Below are 21,151 nucleotides of genomic sequence, written 5' to 3' on the forward strand. Positions count from 1 at the left end.
GACCGCTTAATCACAAAGGCCGTTATTTAGAATAAATAGCTCTTATGAAAGTACTAAAAAGTCTTTGGCTTAAAGAGCGAGGTATTGACTAGGGGGTGAACCAAACCATATTGGCAATAATTTATGTTCTTTTATGTTTCGATGTTGCTCTTTACTTTAAGTTGAAAAACTTGTTTTTTTATATTTAATTTCTGCTCTTTTTTTTCAATAATGCTGGGAAATCCATCACCCCTTTCATAGCAATGTCCCTTCCCCCATGAAAACTTCCTTCATGGAAAGATACTCCAACATAACCCCCGACCAAGGCCGTATCGTGGGGGGGTACCCGGTTTGAACCCCCCCCCCACGAAATTTTTGACCGAGTCAAAAATAAGTCGAAAATTAGTAAAACCTAGGTAAAAATCGGTATAATTAGTCGAAAACTGAGTCAAAAATTAGTAACCCCCCCGAAAAAGTAAAAAATTAGTAACCCCCCTCCCGAAAAAAATCTTGGATCCGCCCTTGCCCCCGACCCCCCCCCCCCCCCACTACCGGAAAAAATCCCTCCTGAAAATTTCTATATACTTCCCAATAACCAATACTATATGCTAACATTGGGTAAAGTTCATAACTTTCAGCCCTCCCCCCGGAGAATTTGGGGGACCGGAAAGTCATCCTAAAAGACATAGTAATCATATTTTCGACCACGATGAACAAAATGGCAATCTCAAAATTTTGATCGGGTGACTTTGGGAAAAAAATTAGCATGGGAGGGGGCCTAGTTGCCCTCCATTTTTTTGGTCACTTAAAAAGGGCACTAGAACTTTTAGTTTCCGTTCCAATGAGCCCTCCCACGATATTCTAGGACCGCTGGGTCGATGCAATCACCCCTGGGAATAAAAACAACAAACAAACAAATAAACACACATCCGTGATCTTTCTTCTGGCAAAAAAAAATGCAAAATTCCACATTTTTGTAAATATGAGCTTGAAACCTCTACAGTGAACCTCTGGACACCCTAGACGGTCAATCATTTTGATCAAAAGCTTCCGTCAATCAATTGATTAAATCGTGATTGACCGTCTAGGAACCGATCGAGTCATTCAAACTTTCTATCAATCACCATCAAAGCTTAATTCAAGTTTCAAACAGGTTCCTAGACGGTCAATAACGGTTTAATCAATTGATTGATGGAAGCTTTTGATCAAAACGATTGACCGTCTAGTGTGTCCTTAAATCAAATGATCAATCGCTTGATCAGTCTACTTTTCTTAGAGCTCTAATGCTTTATGATTATTTAATGATTATAAATTTCTAAAAGATCATTTAATTAGTTATCCAAGAATTAATAACGAGTTTAGCGATCGAAAACATACCTAATATTTCATGTTTTTCAGTTTATGTTTATAAAACTAAGCTAATTTTATTTTATGAAACTGATTTGTCAAATTAGTTACAAAAATATTGTTTGCATTACATTTTCTAGGTGTTTGAGATGCAGCAAGATCGGTATTTTATGCAATGGTGCTGGTAATAGAATGTGATAATTTACTGGTTTCTAAAACACTAATTCACAAAGGTATTAAGGTTATTTATATTGCATATCTGAAAAAAGTCTTTTATTTATTAATTTTATTTTCTAGTTATTACATGCCCAAGTTTCCAGTTCATGCGGTTTACTATAAATCTACGCAAGCGTCTGTGGATAATAGACAGTTTACACCTGGCGCAACTATACCTGCTTCTGTTGCAGAACCAACAACTGAGGTAAGCATTTATTGATTTTCAGAAGTTTTAGATATGAACATTAATTTGAAATCTTAAGTGTTTCTGAATAGAGATGCATAGTTAAATGTTTTGTAAAATGTATAAATCAATAGTTTTTCTTTTATTTCTCCAATTTATAGCACATGTCCTAACTCCGAACATGTCCAAACAATAGTCTCCAAGCTTTCCAAAATGATTTCTTGCCAAGAAATTTACTACTACCACCGTTTCTTTACGGTAGGAAAAAAAAATGATCAACATTTTTCAACCATCAGAAGAGAAAACCAGATTGTTACATTAAAAAAAAAATAAGGTTTTTCTGTATTAACTAGGAAACCTCTTTCTTGCACAAGAGTCCCCTGGAGGATATTTCCGCCCTCCAGTCCCTCTCCCTTAGGCTCCCTTGGGCTGGTGGGAACACTACATTTTCCATGGCTGTTTTGTATTGTAATACTTGCAGCCATGAACGCGTAATGAGCTAGAGGTGGTAGGCCTTGAAAACGCGTGTGTAGGACGCCGAGTCTTGCTGATAGAACTATAGTGCCAAGCACTGAAAACAATATAAATAGTACGATAAACCCAAGCCCCCATCCAACTGAAGGTCTATGGAGCTTCATACTTTCTATTTACAGACCGGCTTCAGTGCTTTGTTCAAACATGAGAAGGAGTATTTGTCCCTTGCTTGCTCTGGGGGGATTTCCTAATTTTCTTTACCTCTAATGCTTTTCAATATAGGATTATGACCTCAAGTATTGCGATTTAGAAAGACGATTGCCATTTTGACGCTTTACCTAATAAGTTTTGACGTTTTAAGCTAGAATCAATACTGGGTCCTAGATTTTGAGAAGAAGGTGTGTGTCTAGAATATTGAAGTTCGCTTTTTTTCTACCAACAGATTTGTGGGCTAGAATTGGTATGTTTTTTCGATGGGGAGTAAAGGTGTAGAAGAAGTGTTTTAAAATTTTAATGTTTTCAGGATGTTTGCCCATTCCTATTTTTCCAAAATAAATAGGGGCTCTTAGTTTTATATTTTCGAAATTTCACTAAAATCATATTTTTTGTTTTTCGACTTTTTCGTTTTATACCTTTATAATCACTTTTATACGCTTATACGTTTTTAAGTGGTTTGGGAAAACTCCTGAATATTTATAAAAGACAAAAATGTCAGGGAATCTTTTTTTCAAATATATTTTTACATCCAACTTTTTTCTAATTGGTTACTCCTAAGGGATCAGTCAGCTTACATTTATCTCCGGTTATTGAAATAGAAAAAAAATTCAGAAGAGACATTTTTTGATGAATATTCATTATTTTGAGGTAAGAACAAGACAATTTGTCTGCTGAGTCTATATAATTCAATTTTTCGGCAATTTCTGACCAAGAGACATAACCAAAAAAAAGCCGAGGATGAAATTCTTTTCATAAAGAATATTTTTTTTTTGAGATATCGAAGCTTGACATATAGACTAAGAGGTTAGGAGGTTAAACCTGGTAGGTTAAAGTACCCCTTTTTTCTTCTGTTTTAATAATTTGTTTATAAAGAAGCAACAGTTTCAAAAATCCCTCGCTATTTGACTATCTAGATAAATTTAATATATTTACGGTCGAAATAAAGTTCCCGTAAATGTTCTTAGTAATTTCGTTTTCTTTAAAACTTGTAAAACTGAACTAAACACCATTATGGAAACGGATGCAGAAACTGAAAGTAATAACAAGATTGTAATAACAAGTTATTACAATCTTGTTATTTGTTAACAAGATTGTAATTTTGTTAATCTTGTTATTACAAACTTGTTATTTCTTGTAATAACAAGATTGTAATAACAAGTTATTACAATCTTGTTATTTGTTAACAAGATTGTAATCTTGTTATTACAAACTTGTTATTTCTTTAACAAGATTGTAATAACAAGTTATTACAATCTTGTTATTTGTTAACAAGGTTGTAATCTTGTTAATCTTGTTATTACAAACTTGTTATTTCTTGTAATAACAAGATTGTAATAACAAGTTATTACAATCTTGTTATTTGTTAACAAGATTGTAATCTTGTTAATCTTGTTATTACAAACTTGTTATTTCTTGTAATAACAAGAAACCAGTCAAGATTGACTGGTTTCCATATTTAAGAAACATGGAAATAACTGCTTCCACTTATGTATAAGACCATAACCAAGGTGGTATCCACGGGGGGTTTGGGGGCTTGAACTCCCACCCCCTGAAATGTTTGTCCGACCCGTAAAAATGTAACAAAATGAATATAAACGAATTTTTCATGCTTTGTATGCACCCCAAAAAAATCCTTTTGCCCCCCCTCCCCCACTCTTACCACCAAAAAAATAATCATGGATACGATCCTGGCTACAACCTTCGTTTTTGGGAAATTAGAGCGTGAATTCAGAAAATATAAAGCGTAAATTTAAACATTTTATATTTAAGGGAAACCAGTCAAGAAAAATATGCAATATTTGACCATCTATTCCCAAATAATACATCCAAGGTTGAAATACAATTACCGCAAAAAATCTGAAAGATCATAATTTTGCTCTCTTTAAATCTTGCAAAACGGAACTAAACGCTATTATGCAAAAGAATGCAGAATTTAAACTAGGAACAAGACATGCAAAAGACATAGAAATAACTAGTTTCGTTCATATTTAAAGCTAAAGCCATTGTTTTTGAGAAATTAGAACATAATTTTAAATTCACACGACCAGGGGAAATCTCAAATCATAAGTTGGTTTGAATTTATTAAAACTCTGGAATTGCATACAGTTGTTTGAAGGTGTGAACCACGGGGGTCCCATAAATAGAGCACAAATCTTTAATCTAATTTTCCTTAAAAACAACCTTTCTAGCTAAATGATCAAACGACAATCCGAGGACTCCAACAACGACGCCAAGAGAATTCAATAGATATAAGTTCTGTTCTTCCACAGGAAGAGATAACTGAGGTAGTATGTGTGGAATTATTACTAACCGCATGTGTTTTGTGTGAGAGCTAATCTGAGTATGTTTTATATGCAGCAAAATTTAACGCTATACTTACCAGCAAGGCCGTATTCAGGATTTTGTTCGGAAGGGGGGGGGGGAACAAAAACTTCAAAAACGCACCACGAATATGTCTTATGTAGTTTAGTTACTTTTTTATGATTCGGACAAAAACTTCTGAGAGGGGGGTCAAACCCAGTAACTCCACATCCCTGGATACGGCCTCACTTACCAGGTTATTATTTTATTCATTGTGAAGCTTATTTTTTTACGAATAGGTGAACTAAAGAAGTAAATACGGGTTAGCAAGTTAGGCTTTTAATCATAATTATATTGAAATTTACTTGTTCCTCAAATTCTAAATCATTTTTTGCCTCTCTTTGTCCTATATTTATTTGAAAAGAATGAATTAAAAAAAAATGCCTGAAGCCTTTTCTTATTTAAACATATAATAATTAATTCATAAAAACATATTGAAATGGATCGATAGCAGTAGCAATTCAATAAGGCTTGCAAAAATGTGCTAAGCAAAGAAAGCTACGGAGGATTAGTGAAGATAGCTGTACTTGCGAATATCAAATATTTTTTTTTTCTTTTTGACATTTTCTATACACTATGCATGTTTTTCTATGAGCAGTGCCTTTTGTGCAAGTCTTTCTGGAACTATCGGTTCGGTGAGTGAACCTTGTATTGGATTAATTAGAAAGAAACTTTTCCAACAAAAGAAGTTTTTCAAAGACAAATAAAGAACCACATCGTGGTTGCAGTGGTAGCTGCAATATAGTAAAGGACGAATTATAAGTAAATTCCATGTCTTACAGACCTTTCCCCAGGGGCTCTGAGAGGTCATGTTATCTCCAAAGGCGTAGTTACTGGGCTTTTCGACTATAATGAACAAAATGGCAAACTTAAAATTCTGATTGGGTGGATTTGAGCAGGGGTGGCAGGGGGGCTAATTGCTCTCCAATCTTCTTTATCACTTAAAAAGGGCACTAGAACTTTTAATCTCCGTTCGAATGGGTCCTTTACCGATATTCTAGGACTTTTGGTTTGATATAATCCCCCTGAAAAAAAATAAAGACGCTCATCTGATATTGTGATTTTCACCATCGTGTTTAAGATTCCTTGACTTTTATGGAGTGTTTCCCCATTTTTTCAAAAATTCGGCAAATTTTCTATGGCTCGTAGGTTTTGATGGGTAACATTAAACTTAAAGAATTTTATATATCTGGAGCCTGCATAATGAGTAAATTTTTTTGACACATCTACTGACATTAAAATTCCATTTCTTAGAGTTTTGGTTACTATTGAGCCGCGTCGCTCCTTACTTACCGTTCGTTATCACGAACTGTTTGGTATAGGAAAAAACGTTTAAATTTGTTTTATTTTCGGCAAAAGTAAATGACGTTCTTTTCTATAAAAGGTTTGGGGGTCATGAGCCATAGTTTTGTTTGTGGACTTGGATCTTTTATATAGGTTTGAATTGATTATTTATTGTAATTTCTGTTTGTTTTATGTTTCGTGTAGTTATTGACAGTGATTTATGTTAGCTATAATTTTGAACTATTATTTAAACTTATTTCTGTTTCTATTTCTTTTAGTTTAGCCCTTTACTTTTATTTGAAAAATTCTTTTGTATAAAAGTGTTTTGATTAATTTATGGTGGGTTTCAATCGCTTTTGCCTTTTTATTGGCTAATCAATGGAATATTTGTATAAGAAAAATTTTCGTTATTCTCACTAAGAATTAAGATTTGACTTTCAATTTATATTTTGTTTTTTTGTTTTTTATGTATAATTTAGTAACAGTTGTATTATAGAATAGTAAATGGACAAATACGTTGGATACTATTCGATAAAAGGATTAAAAATCAGCATATTTTTAAGGCATCTATGGGGCTGAAGTCATTCTGACCCCAATCATGCTACAATCTTGAGTATAGAGAAATATTGATAGACGATTTCATTATAAGAATAATATTGTGTTATCTTTTTTTACCTGCTTGTTTGTTCAAAAAAAAAAAATGCAGTTTTGTTCATCTCTTAAAAAATTGTGGTTTGTTGTTTAAAAGGAATTAACTAGTACATCGATAATCAATACAACCTGATTTGTCGCTACATGAGGTTCCTTTGGTTCGGCAACTTTAATTGATGTCCTCTCGGCCTAAAACTATATCAGATCAAACAATTCGTGATAACGAACTTGGTAAAAAAAAAGGCTTATTATACTGGTTCAAAATATATAAGATTCATCAAGTTTAGTGTTACCCATCAAAAGCCACGATCTTGAGAAAATTTGCCTGATTATGAAAAAAAAGGACAAACACCTCTTAAGAGTCAAGGAATCTGAATGAAAATTACACCATAATATTCAACGTATTTGAGACCCTTATTGCAGAAGTTTCAAGCTCCTGTCTGTAAAAATGTGGATTTTTTTTTTTTTGCCAGAAGAAAGAATACGGATGCGTGTTTATTTGTTTTTTTATCCCCAGGGGTGATCGCATCGAACCAAGAGTCCTAGAATATCGCAAAAGGACTTATCTGAACGAAAATTAAAAGTTCTAGTGCCCTTTTTAAGTGATCAAAAAGATTGGAAGGGGGGACAACTAACCCTTCTCCCACACCTCTTTTTTTTCAAAGTTGACCGATCAAAATTTTGAAAAATTCGAGATTTCCCTCTCCTCAAGACCTTGCTCTTTGCGCTAAAGTTTGAATCCCTACTCCTTAAGAGCGACCCCTGAAACACAAAGGCCGTTTAATTGGAATAATAAGCTTATTTTTAGATTCTATAGGGAACTTTAGCGTAAAAAGTGAGGACTTGAGGGGAGGGTAACCCCTTTCATATACGTGATAATTTCTTTTCGATTAAACTTTTTTGTCATTGATCAACATGATCACTTGATTACCCTTGATCACCCAGGAAGTCAAAATTTAGAATTTACTTGATCTCCTCGTCCAACAACACTCCATAGCCGGTTCAGTTAAGTCCCTTAGGCAGTTAATTTATACCCTCAGCCTTACCTGAGATATTGCAGTTGGGGTCTTTTCAGAACCTGAATGCAAAATATTATGTTTTGATTTAGTTGAATATCCTTTTCAAAATTCGGAGACATTACCTTGACACCTTGTTTACGCCCTTGATGCACATAGGGTCTATGATTTTTCTCTGCACCCTCCAGACCATTCTCTAAGAATTTCAAATAAATACTTATAGAAAATCCTGCGACATTATGGAATCATTAGTCATTATGACAGTCTGGGTGCACGTTGTGTTGTGTTGTATGATTAGTCCAATATACCCCTCAACTTTCTCTGAAAGTTTCAGCTTAATACCCTTAGCTGATCCTGAATTAGCGCTTATATACCATTCTGACAACAATGATCAACATCATCTCCATCGTTCCCTGAAAGTTTCAACTTCATACCCCTAAAAGCTTCTGAGATATTGCAGATATGTCCTTTTGAGAACTTGGAACCAATAGTGTATTGTGATTTAATTTGGTTTCCCCTCAACATTCCCTGAAAGTTTCAACTTAGTATCCCTAGCTATTTCTGAGATGTTTCAGATAAACCCTTAAGACTACCTAGAAGCATATAGTATGTTTGTTTTCCCTTCAATCAATCATTAGTCTTTTGTTAGTTTACAGCACAGTTTATAGAATTATCCAGTAGGTTTATCGTAGATCATTTCGGGTCTTCATTCTCAGTACGAACAAAAAGCTCCCCCAACTTCTTTCTACATTAGCGGGTTATTCTTTTTCCGTCAATCAATGAAAAATGGTTACAAAGTGCATTACTCGTAATAGTAGGTTTCCACTTGTTTCGTGTCCAAGAGAAATCTGTCTTGTCTACCCGTGAAACGATCTAATGCCGCTTATGTTTATATCTGCAAAAACATTCTCTGGAGCACTCGTACCTTGGTCTGGGCTTTTATAATGTGTGAGATAGGGTATGATCATACTGCTAATTCTATAAACTGTGGTTTACAGAAAACTTAAAACATAAAATAGGTGTCAGCAAGTTTGTTGACGAATCCTTTCACAGAAATAACTGTGAATTTTCTTCCAAAGGTTAAAGAAAGTATAGCGACGACAATAATTATTTTCAGAGTTTTGACGCATATTTCAGCATTATGAAAATTTGAATTTCTATAAAAGGGCAAAGAGCAAGCTTATATTTATTGTTTTTTTGCTGACAATGCAGAAGAAATGAATGATAAATACCGAAAAAACAGAAAAGAGAAAATAGTTTTACAAGGGATGACCAATAACAAACCCAAAAGTGTATCGATTTCCATTGTATTTGACATTTTATTAGCCAGCTCCCTTTCAATGAGTCGTTGTTGTTAAATTTTTTGACGTGAAATATATAACACAAAATAAGTACTGACAAGTTTATTATCCCACTGATTTATAGAGGAAAGGAATTTATCTTGAGAACCTTAGAAAGTAATTTACAGTAAGAGCAGTAATTGTATTTAAAGTTTGAAATATCTTTCAGAATTGTGAAAATTTGAATTAATATGAAAGGGCAAAGAGAAAGCTAATATTTTATGTTTAATTGTTTTACCTATCATTACAGAAAAATTGAAGTGTAAATACTGACATAGCAGATACGATAAAACAGCCTTTTAGGAGATGAACATAACAAACCCCTAAAGTATATGGATCCACATTGTATTTGATTGCTCATTAGCCGTCTTTGATCCAATCAATCATTGTTTGTCTTATTTTTTTACAGCAAATATATGCCACAAAATAAGTATTCACAAGCTTGTTTCCCATCGATTTACAGGGAAGAGGGAGGGGGATATATTTTTTTGTGGAGGTAAGGAAGTATTTTACAGTAGCAGCAATAATTGTTTCTAAATTTCGATACAACTTTCAGAATTGTGAAAATTTCAATTAATGTGAAAGGGCAAAGAGAAAGCTAACATATTATGTTTAATTCTTCTGCCTGTCATTTAAGAAGAATTGAAGGACAAATACTGTAATAACAAATATGAGTAAATTAACAAGATTGCTCCGCGAGCAGTAATAAAGATAATAAATACTCTAATATACTTCCAGACAAGTATCATATAAATTAGAGGACACAATTAGCTAGAAATTAATATTTTTTTTCTCTGCAATTTGCTGAGCTTCATATGAATTTTGAAATTAAATCTACCATGTTTCAATGTACTAGTTGTTTTGATCCATTATAAAAGGGCTACTTAGAACCACGTATATACCTCTAACTTGGCTTATTTGTGAGAGAGGGAATACCCTAATCCCAGACTTCAGGTATCTCTTGGTTTTTGCGCAGCTTGTTTAATAATCCCTATTAATTTTCTTATTGCCTGCTTCTTTTTTTCCCGTTTTAAAAATTTACCCCCCTCCCGTCTGAAGAAGAAATGAAATTTCAATAGGGATAAATTCTTTTATTAGACAGTAAAAACAGTTATAAAACATCTAGATATTCCTGTCACATATACAGTGATCGTCTTTAACAGATAAACTCAAAATACCTCCCGTCTGAAATAAATTCCTAGGGGCATTCTAGTCTTATTTATATGTCTAGACCCGACCACGTCTCTGGGTGAATTATCTATGCATATGAAACTGATTAGCCAAATTTTGTTTTAAATATCTTGATTATTTCAAAAAGTTTTCAAGATAATTCCAGCTAAAATTTTTAGAAATGAAATTTTAGGTAAAAAAAAATGCAGTTCTGTTCTTTGAGCTCTTTTTTGGCCTCTGTTTGAAAAAACGACTATTCTGTTTTGAACCGTTAACATTTCAGCACAGCATTGCACCTGGGCTTGCACAATTTTTTTCCATTTGAAAACTTCTCGAGGAAAGCGCACAAATTGACAAAGGTAAAAATTTGTGGATCTTGCATCAAAATGCAGAAGGTGGGACGACATCCAATTTTTCCGTTTCTCTTTTTTACCTATAGCTAGGCCTCTCAAGTACAATTGTTAGGCATAGAGGTGAGGCAGGTCTGACAAAAAAACACGCGTGATATAACAGAATTTGTATCTGCCAGGTGAAACAACTAAAAAATATGTCCAACTATTTGTCAAATTATAGGTGAAGAAACAGTAATGGCAAAAAATGTATCTAGTCCCTTCTTGAGGCATGGCCTCAGTAAAAAAAAGAGTTTGAGAAGTCTTCAGGAATTCAAGATCTATTCGTCTTATATTGAACATTAATATAAGGTTATATTCGCATTGCCCAATTCCAACATTGTCTTTAATTTATGCTAATATAAGTTTTTTTAAGGTTGTTTTTGAAGATGTCCAGCTACGAGATTTTTCTCAAGAGCAAGAATTTCCCCTTGTAACACCTGAAAAAACAACAACGGGTGAGTAAAACTATTATAAACAAAATATAAATTAGGCATAGAGGACCTCCCTGTGTTTTGAAAAATATATTCTTTTTGAATTTTCAGCAAAATAATAAAAAAATTATTCCCCGCTCTATATTTTTAAATACCTTTTTTATACTTTTATTAAACAAAGTCGAGAAAAATCTTTGCCCTCCTTACATTTTTGTGAATTGGTGCCACTGGGTCTGATCCAGTAGTGGAAATATATATTAAAACTCAAATGATTTAATTCTTTAGTCCAGAAAAAACGAAAAGAATTTATATTAATTAAATAAATGGAACAAAACAAGCAAAAGTTCTACCAAATAAAATAAGGTCAAAAAATGAAACCATCCCTTTGCATTATTTCCTGTACTTCAGAAATTATGTTAATACTTGCAGGGGCCTATCGAAAAGGGGGTTGAGGTTTGACCCCCCTTGACATATTTCTTTTACTCATAAATTAGTCTTAGAAATACAAGTAATAAGCCCTTAAGCCACCCTCCAACTCCAATAAAATATTTTTGCTGCTCCTACACCTAAATTTTCTTGTAACCCTTCCTCCCCCCAAATAAACAACAAATGTTGGATATTTTTCTGAATTCCGATTTGTTTAAGAAAATTTTCTATGTAACACCTTAAACTAGGTATTCTCCCTATTTGAAAATTTATTTGTTTGTTTAAGAAATAAAAACTCTTATGATAGAAAACTGGGACACAATACACTGTAATTAGCTGCTTTTTAAACAAATCACGTATTTTATCTCTATTAGACAAAGATAATCCATAAAATGATGGCTGTCTCGCATGACCCCTTACTTTAAGTAGCTTACGTAAATATTTTCATTTGTTCTGACTGTTCTTTTAGTGTCTTCTATTTTGTTAGGTTTCACTTCAAAAGTTTTTGCTATATTTTCTTCTGCGTTTGCTTGCACGAGGTCCTTGCCGAAATATCTGTTTTTGTGATTTCGCTTTGTTTCTTCAACTGGCTGAAATTCTCTGTTTTGTTTCTTCAACTGGCTGAAATTCTCTGTTTTGTTTCTTCAACTGGCTGAAATTCTCTGTTTTGTTTCTTCAACTGGCTGTTTTGTATTTCATCAAAAGGAATATGTAAAATTGCATATTTTACATATTTTACATTGGCAAACTAAAAGTAATCCACCTATAGACAGATCAGTGAGAAACCAATATTTACTTGTAAAGAAGTGCTGGGATTTTTTCTTACCAGATCAAGTTTTTACGTTGCAGCAAAAACAAAGAATAAATACAACAGTGGGTTAGAAAGACATGGTTATCTTCGGTTCCCTTACTGACGTTTAAATAGCTTAAAAAAAGTAAAAACATTTAAAATGAATTTTGTTTCCTCACTAACGTATATTTATTGAACACTGTTAAGGAATATTCAGAAGTTATATTTAAATACATTATATATATTTAATACATACCTTAGATACATTTAAGGAATACTCTGAAGTTAAAAGTGAAAATATTTAAAATGAATTTTTTCCTTATTAAACTATGTTAAAAGAATACTCTAGCTAAGAAAATAATTCACAGAAATAAAATGATGGAGTTAAAACCCATTTTTTAACAGGGAGGTAGGGAGCAGAAAATCAAAAATGAAGTCAAAATGTGCGTTCGCTGAATTATATAAATATAGTTAAAATCTCCCCTGCAAATGAGCTGTTTTGAAAGGATGATCCTGAACCAACTGACTCTGTAAACAGTTTGACACAGTAAACAGTACAAAGTAAACAAACAGTGAGTAGTAAACAAGAAAGGCACAAGTGAAAGAGTTGACTCTTAAAACTCTCCTTTTTGGGTTTAAGCACCACTACTTAAAAGTTAATATTCTATCACACAGATAAGGTGTCCATTTATTCTATAACGTTTATCAAATTGGTTTAATAGTTAAATTGGCTCGTTCATCTGTGAAGGGTATCATAAGCTGAGTTGAGAACCTTTGGCATTCAACATCATTGTGACCATGCCGCTGACCACCAAGTTTAGAATGCCAGTTCTCTAATGGTAAGCCAGATTTGCAATTTGGTGGTTAAAAACTTATTTAAAAAACTTTTTTGCATGCTGACCAATGGTCTGCATAATGCAGGTACTGATCTCCTGATTTTCTACCTTCAGTTGGGAGTGCAATGCGTGGTTGGGAGGAAGTCGTCCAACGCTCCCCCGGATTTTCCCAGGTATCCATTTGGAACTGGGTTGATTCTGGCTGAGCTTACAGAATCACATTATAGACTCTTGCACCAAGCCAAATAACCAGTGCCACCAAGCCTTGAACCTCAGGATTCAGGATTGTCCTCAGGATTTCAAGTCTGCTGCGCTAGCCACTCTGCTATGATGGCAACTGAAAATCAGTGAGCAGAAAATATGCGGGTCCTAAACTACAGGACGCATCTTACACCTTTTCTTTCTTTTTTTCATAGGAATCCAAAAATTGAGAAACTCCTCCTGTAGATTCCTCTTGGTCGTGTTTACAGACGTGAATTAACATTTTAGGATGTATTTTAGGACGAATATTGATCGACACAGAGGAATATTTTTAACCGCTAGCCCAAACCTTAGCTTGTTTGATTTTTTACAATTTATGCCAAAATGAAGCTTTCAGCTACATATTTTAACAATAATTTTTTTTTCGTGTAAATTCTCAAATGTAAATTGGTCCCCCGAAATGGTTGATAAATGTAAAGGTAATTCTTTGTTGACGCAACATAATTACAAGAGGCAATGGAGAGAAGATCCTGAAAAGCTTAAAACCTTTTTCCCTGCTCTAGAAAATATGAGATGCATTCTTTAATTTAGGGTGTAACAATGAGTCAAATGAAAAAAAAATCTCGCATTGCAAACTGTACCAAATGTATAACTATTACGTAGCTACTCCCATGCTATTTGGACAATTCTAGATACGTATATGTCCTTTCTAGTTACCTTCCACCCCTAAAATAAATAAAAATTGAATGTCCACTCGCCTCCTAGCAAAAACAAAACTCTGGAAGTTTCAAATCGATTGCCGAAGTCACTCCTGAGCTTATTATAGATAAGCTACTTTACTAACATAGGTAGACATAGTGTCTTTCGATTAGTATCGTTACTTCTCTGGAACAGATTCTTGTCAGGCAGGGGGTTCAGTTACAAAACTTATAGGTGAACTGAAAACAAAAAAATTAGACCCCTCCTTTGGCCCCTCATTCGATTCAAAACTAAAGTTCCGCTTGCCTCCTCCCCCCCCCCCAGCACTACCTAAAAGTTTCAACTTCATCCCACAAGGCGGATCCAGAGATATTGCAGACATGCAATTTCGATAATGTAGCTGCACATAGTACCTTATGAAATATATTGCTACTTGCTGAATAGATAATTGACTGAATAGAAGTCACATAGGGGCTTATGGTTAAAAATGTTTAGACAGATCAGAGACAAGACATTTCTCCACCCAACCCTGCCCCCAAGACAATATTTGGAGTTTCGTTCTCTCTTTCCAACATTATAAGAAAGTTTACACACAAGCACCCAAGCAGTTCCTGAGACATTGCAGATACGCTATTTTGATAAACTGGGTACGCATATTGTATTTCAATTTACACTGCTACTTAACTATGAACATATTTCAGTTCCAGAAGGGTAGATATAGTCCAAACCTTCTGGAGGGTTGTAGAAAAAACATTCAGACCCCCTCCTCTTCCCTCAAAGTAGGAAGTCATGGTCCACCTGGCTCCAGTCTCCCCTCGAATATTACCTTCATTTTTTAACTTGATCCATGAGCCATTCCCAAGATATTATATATAACTTATTTTGGCAATTTGGGTGCGGTTTTAGAAAAGGTAGAGAATGTGTCGACCAAATTTTCACTCTTAGGCTAGTAATTGAAAAGTGCCTGAGTTTTCAAACACCTTTGGTCCTCAGTGTTATAGATTATGAGCAAGCGTTCGATTCTGTTGATAAAAGAGCTTTAGTAAAGGTTATATCCTTGTATGGTATACCAGACAAATACATTAAAGTGATTAGTGCTATGTACGAGAATAACACTGCTGCGGTTACGGTAGGAAATGAGGTTAGCAGCTGGTTTTCTATAAAAATCAGGAGTTAAACAGGGTTGTGTTCTATCCCCCTTTATATGGATTATTTTGATGGACTTTGTCTTAAGGAGCACAGGAAAGGCAATGGGAGACCACGGAATCAAATGGAGAGGAAAAAGTCTCCTGGACTTAGATTATACTGATGATTTAAGCATCCTAGATGAAAGTGTGAGCAAAATAAATGAGCTTTCAGAGGTTTTACGAGTTCAGGGTGCAAGAATAGTTTTAGAAATTAATGTCAAGACGACTAAGTCAGTAAGGCTAGGAATAAGTGAGGATGAAAGGTGACGTTGGGTTCCGTTGATTTTGAATTGAAGTTATCAAGTATTTTGCAATAGATTGCATTGGTTGCATCAACACGCTGGGTAATTGTAGACAGAGAAAAGCCAAGACAGATAGTCCCAGTACTTGAGAGGCAAATGTTTAACTGGCTGGGGCAGGGGTAAATGACAGGAGTATGCATGACTCTCTTTTTGGACACATACTTGTCAGGTTAGTTTTTGGAAAGGCATGCCTGCCAAGAGTCTTAGGCATGCTGATCAAGAATTCAAAAATTGACATAAGACCGTTAGATTGCCTGTAATGAGAGGCAAACAAGGCACGCCCGCCTCCGGTCTTAAGAAGGTTGACCAAGAATTTAAAATTGAAAAGATAGATCAGGTGGGTAGCTTCACTTACCTTGGTAGTATTATTAGTAAAGATGGTGGTAGCTGTTAAAACATTCAAAGTAGAAGAGCAAAGGCACAGTGTGTTTCTTAACAGTTAAAAAACGTTTGGAAGAATAGGAAAATAAGTGTGCAAGACAAGATCAGAATATTGGAAGCTACAGTGATGACAGTGGTCAAATATGGCTCTGAAACATGAGCGCTACGAAAAGCGGATGAAGTTTTGCTAGATGTTTTCCAGAGAAATTGCTTAAGGATTGTTCTGGGTACCCGGCTGACTGGCCGTATTTAAAAAAATAGGCTATACGAAAAATGTGGTTCAATACCTCTCTCTAGGGCTATAATGGAAGAAAGGTTCAGGTGGCAAGGGGACGTTGTGCGGATGCAAGATGACAGATTGCCGAAGATTGTTCTTTTCGTCCAACCGTCTAGGGCTAAACAGAAAGCAGGTCATCCTCGTCTGGGGTGGGAGGACGTCGTAAAGAAAGATTCAAAGGAAATGGGAACTTCGTGGGCCGGTGTAAAAAGGGAGGCTATGAATAGATTGGGATGGAGGAGGAGCGTGCCTAGCTGTTTTGGCCTCAGGCGGCTCGGAGCTGCGGTGATTTGTTAGTAATGGTAGTAGTAGTAGTACAAAGAATGTCTTTTGATTTACACAACCATGCGTGTCCCTTCGGTAGCATTCCCTTGTAAAAAGTCGGAAAATCTAGGCCTAGCGAACAATTCCTATGGGCTTGAAGCTGATCGGACAGCCAAGACCAAACATGTCCGCCTTTTCTACTAAAACCTATGGGCTGGTTGCTATTCAATCACTTTTGGCTTTTATTTGGGGCACTAGAACCTTCAATTTCCGACTGAATACGTTCCCTATTTAAGTTTTTACTGTCATGATGTCCCTAAGGTAGTCAGGGGTGGGGGGGGGGTGGGGGGAGAAATAATAAATGAGAGAGGCGTGGCTCCTTGCTAAGACAACACAAGTGGTAACCGAGATGCAAAAGGGAACATTTTTTCATTTTCATATTCTATAAATTTTATAATCTATTCTTGTTTCCCAGGAACAGAATTACCCCTTACCCCTCCCAGTGTCTATGGGGTACATCTCTGTGAAAAAAAAAATTCTTGAAAAACTCGTATTGACAACCATGGAACTAATGCCTCTAAATTTACTTTTGGTGTTCAAAACCCCACCCCATTTACCTTCTGAGAAATATTTGAAGAAATCCATTTTTCGGGTATGATCATCATTATCGATGTAACATTATATGTATATTAGACCCGGAGTCTAATATCCATAGTTGGAGGGGGGAGTGGTCGCCTCCCTCTTACTTCAGGAAGCCTTGCATCAAATACTGTAGTAAGAAACTGTAGGTAAAGAGTGACTCTTGAAACCAAAACTCTAAAAAACAAAGTCTCGATTCCACTATGTGCTATACAAATATGTATTATTTATGCATATGCAACATCTATTCATTTAAAAGCTGTTCATCAAATGCTATGAAAAAATGATAAATTACACAATTTAAAAAATGTGGTTCAACACCCCCAGAAAGGGGTGTGATCGTGATAAAAATTTATACAATGAAGGAAATATGTATGAGAGCCCTAAATCTACTATCTACAAAATATGGAATTTCATATTTTCAGGTAGCACTATAGCACCTCCTAAGTAAAGATCCAAGTGTTTTCCGTGTGTTATATATTTACTTGTTTAATAGTTTTGACTACTTAGTGTCAAAGGGTTGGTCATAAAAACTTGGAATAGAGCTTATTCAATTAGAAATTGACAGCTTTATGGATCTTTTCAAGAGTCGAAAGGGATTGAAGGGACACCAATCCCTCTTCTCTGCCCTTCCTTGCTTACCCCCTCCATAACCCACAGAATATATTACCAAAATTTTGACACAGCCATTAGGTTTGGAATAGTCGAAAGGTTTAAAAGTATGCCTTTGGGATAATCTGATCCCCACCAGCCCCTAAGGCACCAGGGGGGAGGGGAATTAAGTAATTTGCCAATTGCTTACAGGTGTGCAGTGTAGTGGAAAAAAGGGGAATGTTTGATTTTGGGTTTACTGTGGCTACAGTGTTTCAGAGATTATAGTCTGTGTCAAAATAATCGTATATTTTAGTGAGGCGTCAAAGGGCCCAGAAAGGGCCCAAAAACTATGTTTTGCATATTGGTCTGAAACTTACAGCTACCACTTCCCGGGCCAAGAAATACCTAATGTACATAAAATTCCTTTGGGGGATCCCCCCCTACCTTCACAGAAATAAAAATAGAGCCAGAAATAGGGCCAAAATACTTCTTATCCGATTGGTTTGAAACATGTACTCTTAAGTCTTTGGGCTAAGACTAAAGGGATCTAAATGCGGAAGGAAAAAAGAGGAAAAATTGGTTCAGCCCAAAACAGAGTCCCACGAAAGCCAGAAAAGGGTCGAAATACTTTTACCACTTATGAGAACATGGGAAGGGCCTCATTCAATCAGATAGCCAGGGTACCCATGGCTTATTTAAGGGCCAAAATTGATTGGAGCACGACCACCATCCCTTCCGTACCCTATTCTGCTGCCCGGCTCCCCGTAATGCAATGACATCAGAAAAAAATTTTGTGACAGTATCTTCGTTCAAAAACGTTAAAAGGTCTAAGAGATAGGCAGCCAGGGTTGACATCACCCCCTCAGTTCAGGGGGCAATTGCCTTAAATATTTGTAAATAGCCCTGATTCCCTGTTTTATCCCTGGGAACCCACGAAGTCCTTTGAGACAGCCTTTGAGACAGCCATTTTTCAAAACAATCTGCAGTTCTAATGAGTATGCTTCCAGGGTATATCACCACCGCAGTCTCAACAACCATAATAACCGTAAATTATATTTATTACCAATTGCCCAGAGGGTAGCCAGTGTTTACCCCCCCCCCTCCTTCCCCTGAAAGTACCCTCTAGAAAATACCCCCAGGAAAATACCCTCTCAAACGGCAAACACCCCCCCCCCCGAAAAATAACCCCATGGAAAATACGCCCCCTCCCCGGAAAATATCCCCCAGAAAATACCAACCCCCCGCAGTAGATGCCCCAAGTGGGAAATACCCCCTTAGAAAATACCCCCAGGAAAATACCGCCCCCACGCGGCTGGTTGGTCTCCAATCACTTTGGACTTTAAAAAAGAATTAGAACTCTCAATTTCTTATCTAATGAGCACACTCCAAAGTTTCTTCGACCATGAGGTGGAGGTGTGGATGAGGAAGGGGCAGTGTCCCTCCTATACGGAGTAGATTCTGCTCATTGTGGGGTTTAGTGTTGCTCTTTACTTTCATAATAACAACATAGACCCGAAATATTCCCAGAAATCATAAGGGAGTATATATGAATTTTACATTTGGGATGCATTTTTTAAAGTTTCTTTTGTACCCCTCCCCCCTCCAAACAAAAATCCTGGTTACGGCTCTGGGGATTATACATCAATTTGTACCTCCCCCTCCCCCTGTATCTCCTTAGAACTAATTCAGTATATATTTGATTGCACAAATATACACAGATGTTTTTGTATTAAAATGCAACCTTTGATGTATCTCCCTCCATCCCTAACTACAAAACGATTAGTGAACCCCATTGTAGAAGTTTAAGTGCCTTTTTAAATTTTTGAATTTGTCCACTACTTACAGATAGTATTTGTTATTGGGATTGACATTTTTGACATTTTTCACGGGGGAAGTTTTCTGAGTGGAGGGGGAGGGGGATTCTGGGGGAATTTCCAGCAGGGAAAAAAAAATTTGGAATAATTTTCTTTCAGCGGGGATCAAATTGTAATGCAAGAATTGTATCCGTATACTTTCCTTAGCACTTCTCAACTAAACTGAAAAAAAAACACAACTCAAATAAAATTCTCAAATTTGGGAACCCTGTTTTCTGCGGGGGGGGGTATTTTCTGGGGGTCTTTCCACGGCTGGTATTTTCCGAGGGTGTTTCCCGCGGGTGGGGGGTATTTTATGTGGGGTATTTTCAGCGGGGGGATATTTTTCGGGAGGTATTTTCCGGGAGGATACTGTTAGCGGGGGTGAGCATCTAGAGCCGTGCAGAGATAGGTTTTAGCAGAACAGATTGTTATCTTTGATTTTCGTTGCTCGCTAAACCAAGATTCCTTAAGCTTCCCAATAGTACACTCTGGGAATTTCACACGTGCCTTAATAAATCCGAATAAGCTATCCCGAGTTTGCAAAGCATATCTGCAACATCTTGAAAGCAGCTTGGGGAGTTGACTTGAAACTTTCAGGGAGGACTAGAGGGGAGAACAAATAGAGTTCAAATTTGTATTTGGAATATTGGACCATGATAAATCAAAAGGAACTATGTGCATCCATGTTATCGAAATGGCATTATCTTCAATGTCCCGCGAATGGCTTAGTGGATGGAGTTTAAATAAGCAGATATTCTTGGGGAATATCTTGGGGAATATATAGGGAAAAAGGGGTGGTATGGAGCAAAGGTACTTCAGGTTTTGTATTCGGAGGAGGTGGAAGGGGCTTATAATTATATGTCTCTGATCCACCTAAGTGTTTTTGCACTATAAGCACTTATGGGTATTAACTCCTTAGTAGAGAACTCCTTGTGTATTTGAAGCAGTTGTTCCTATAATGACGTCATTCCACAGCTTTTCTCAACGCAATTATAATGGACATACGACGGAATTTTTTGTATTGAGTGATAGCGGATGTCTCGTAACACTTAATAGGGATATAGGGGATGCTTCGTAACACCAAATACAGGCATAGTGAATTTAATTTCTGACCGTTTTATAAATCATACAAGATAATCCCCTATCCCCTCATGGAAAATTTACCCTGGGAAATTCCCTCGGAAAACTTTTCTCCTCATGGAGAATCCGTCCTTCGAAAAATTCTCTCTACCCTAAAAACATTTCCGTATATTTTCCAATAACAAATATTATGTGTAAAGATGGACAAATTACACATCATACAATCCTTTTTCATGGAGCTAAGCGGGTCATGTCATTCCCAGAGGTATAGTTATGCGACCTTTGAACTATGTTAAATAAATTGGCTATCTCAAAAAATTTTATAGGATACCTCTGTGGAAAAAAATGGGCGTGGAAGGAGGGAAATTCGCCCTCCTATATTTTTGGTCACATAGAAAGACCAATGGAAATTCTGAGTGTTGTTTGAATGAGCCCTTCCTAATCTTGAAGGACCGTCGATTCGACACTGTCACCCCTGGTGAAAAAAAAACATGCATCCATGATTTTTCTTCTGGCAAAAAATTCAAAATAATTTTTGTAAATAGGATCTTGAAACAT

General features: G+C 35.9%; 1 protein-coding gene across 2 annotated transcripts in view; it reads left to right on the plus strand.

The window, feature by feature from the left end:
* The window catches only part of LOC148954901 (uncharacterized), a 92,840-nt gene that overhangs the window by 33,217 nt on the left and 38,472 nt on the right, over positions 1-21,151 (plus strand). For both annotated transcript variants that reach the window (XM_089099094.1, XM_089099098.1), the window contains exons 3-5: positions 1,624-1,747; positions 4,606-4,701; positions 11,004-11,085. In XM_089099094.1, coding sequence (XP_088955220.1) covers positions 1,624-1,747; positions 4,606-4,701; positions 11,004-11,085 — 302 coding nt within the window. The remainder of the gene's footprint in view (positions 1-1,623; positions 1,748-4,605; positions 4,702-11,003; positions 11,086-21,151) is intronic.

The sequence above is a fragment of the Artemia sp. Qi Xiang Cuo genome, chromosome 2, assembly GCF_049724085.1.
Source record: "Artemia sp. Qi Xiang Cuo chromosome 2, ASM4972408v1, whole genome shotgun sequence".
NCBI lineage: Eukaryota > Metazoa > Arthropoda > Branchiopoda > Anostraca > Artemiidae > Artemia > Artemia sp. Qi Xiang Cuo.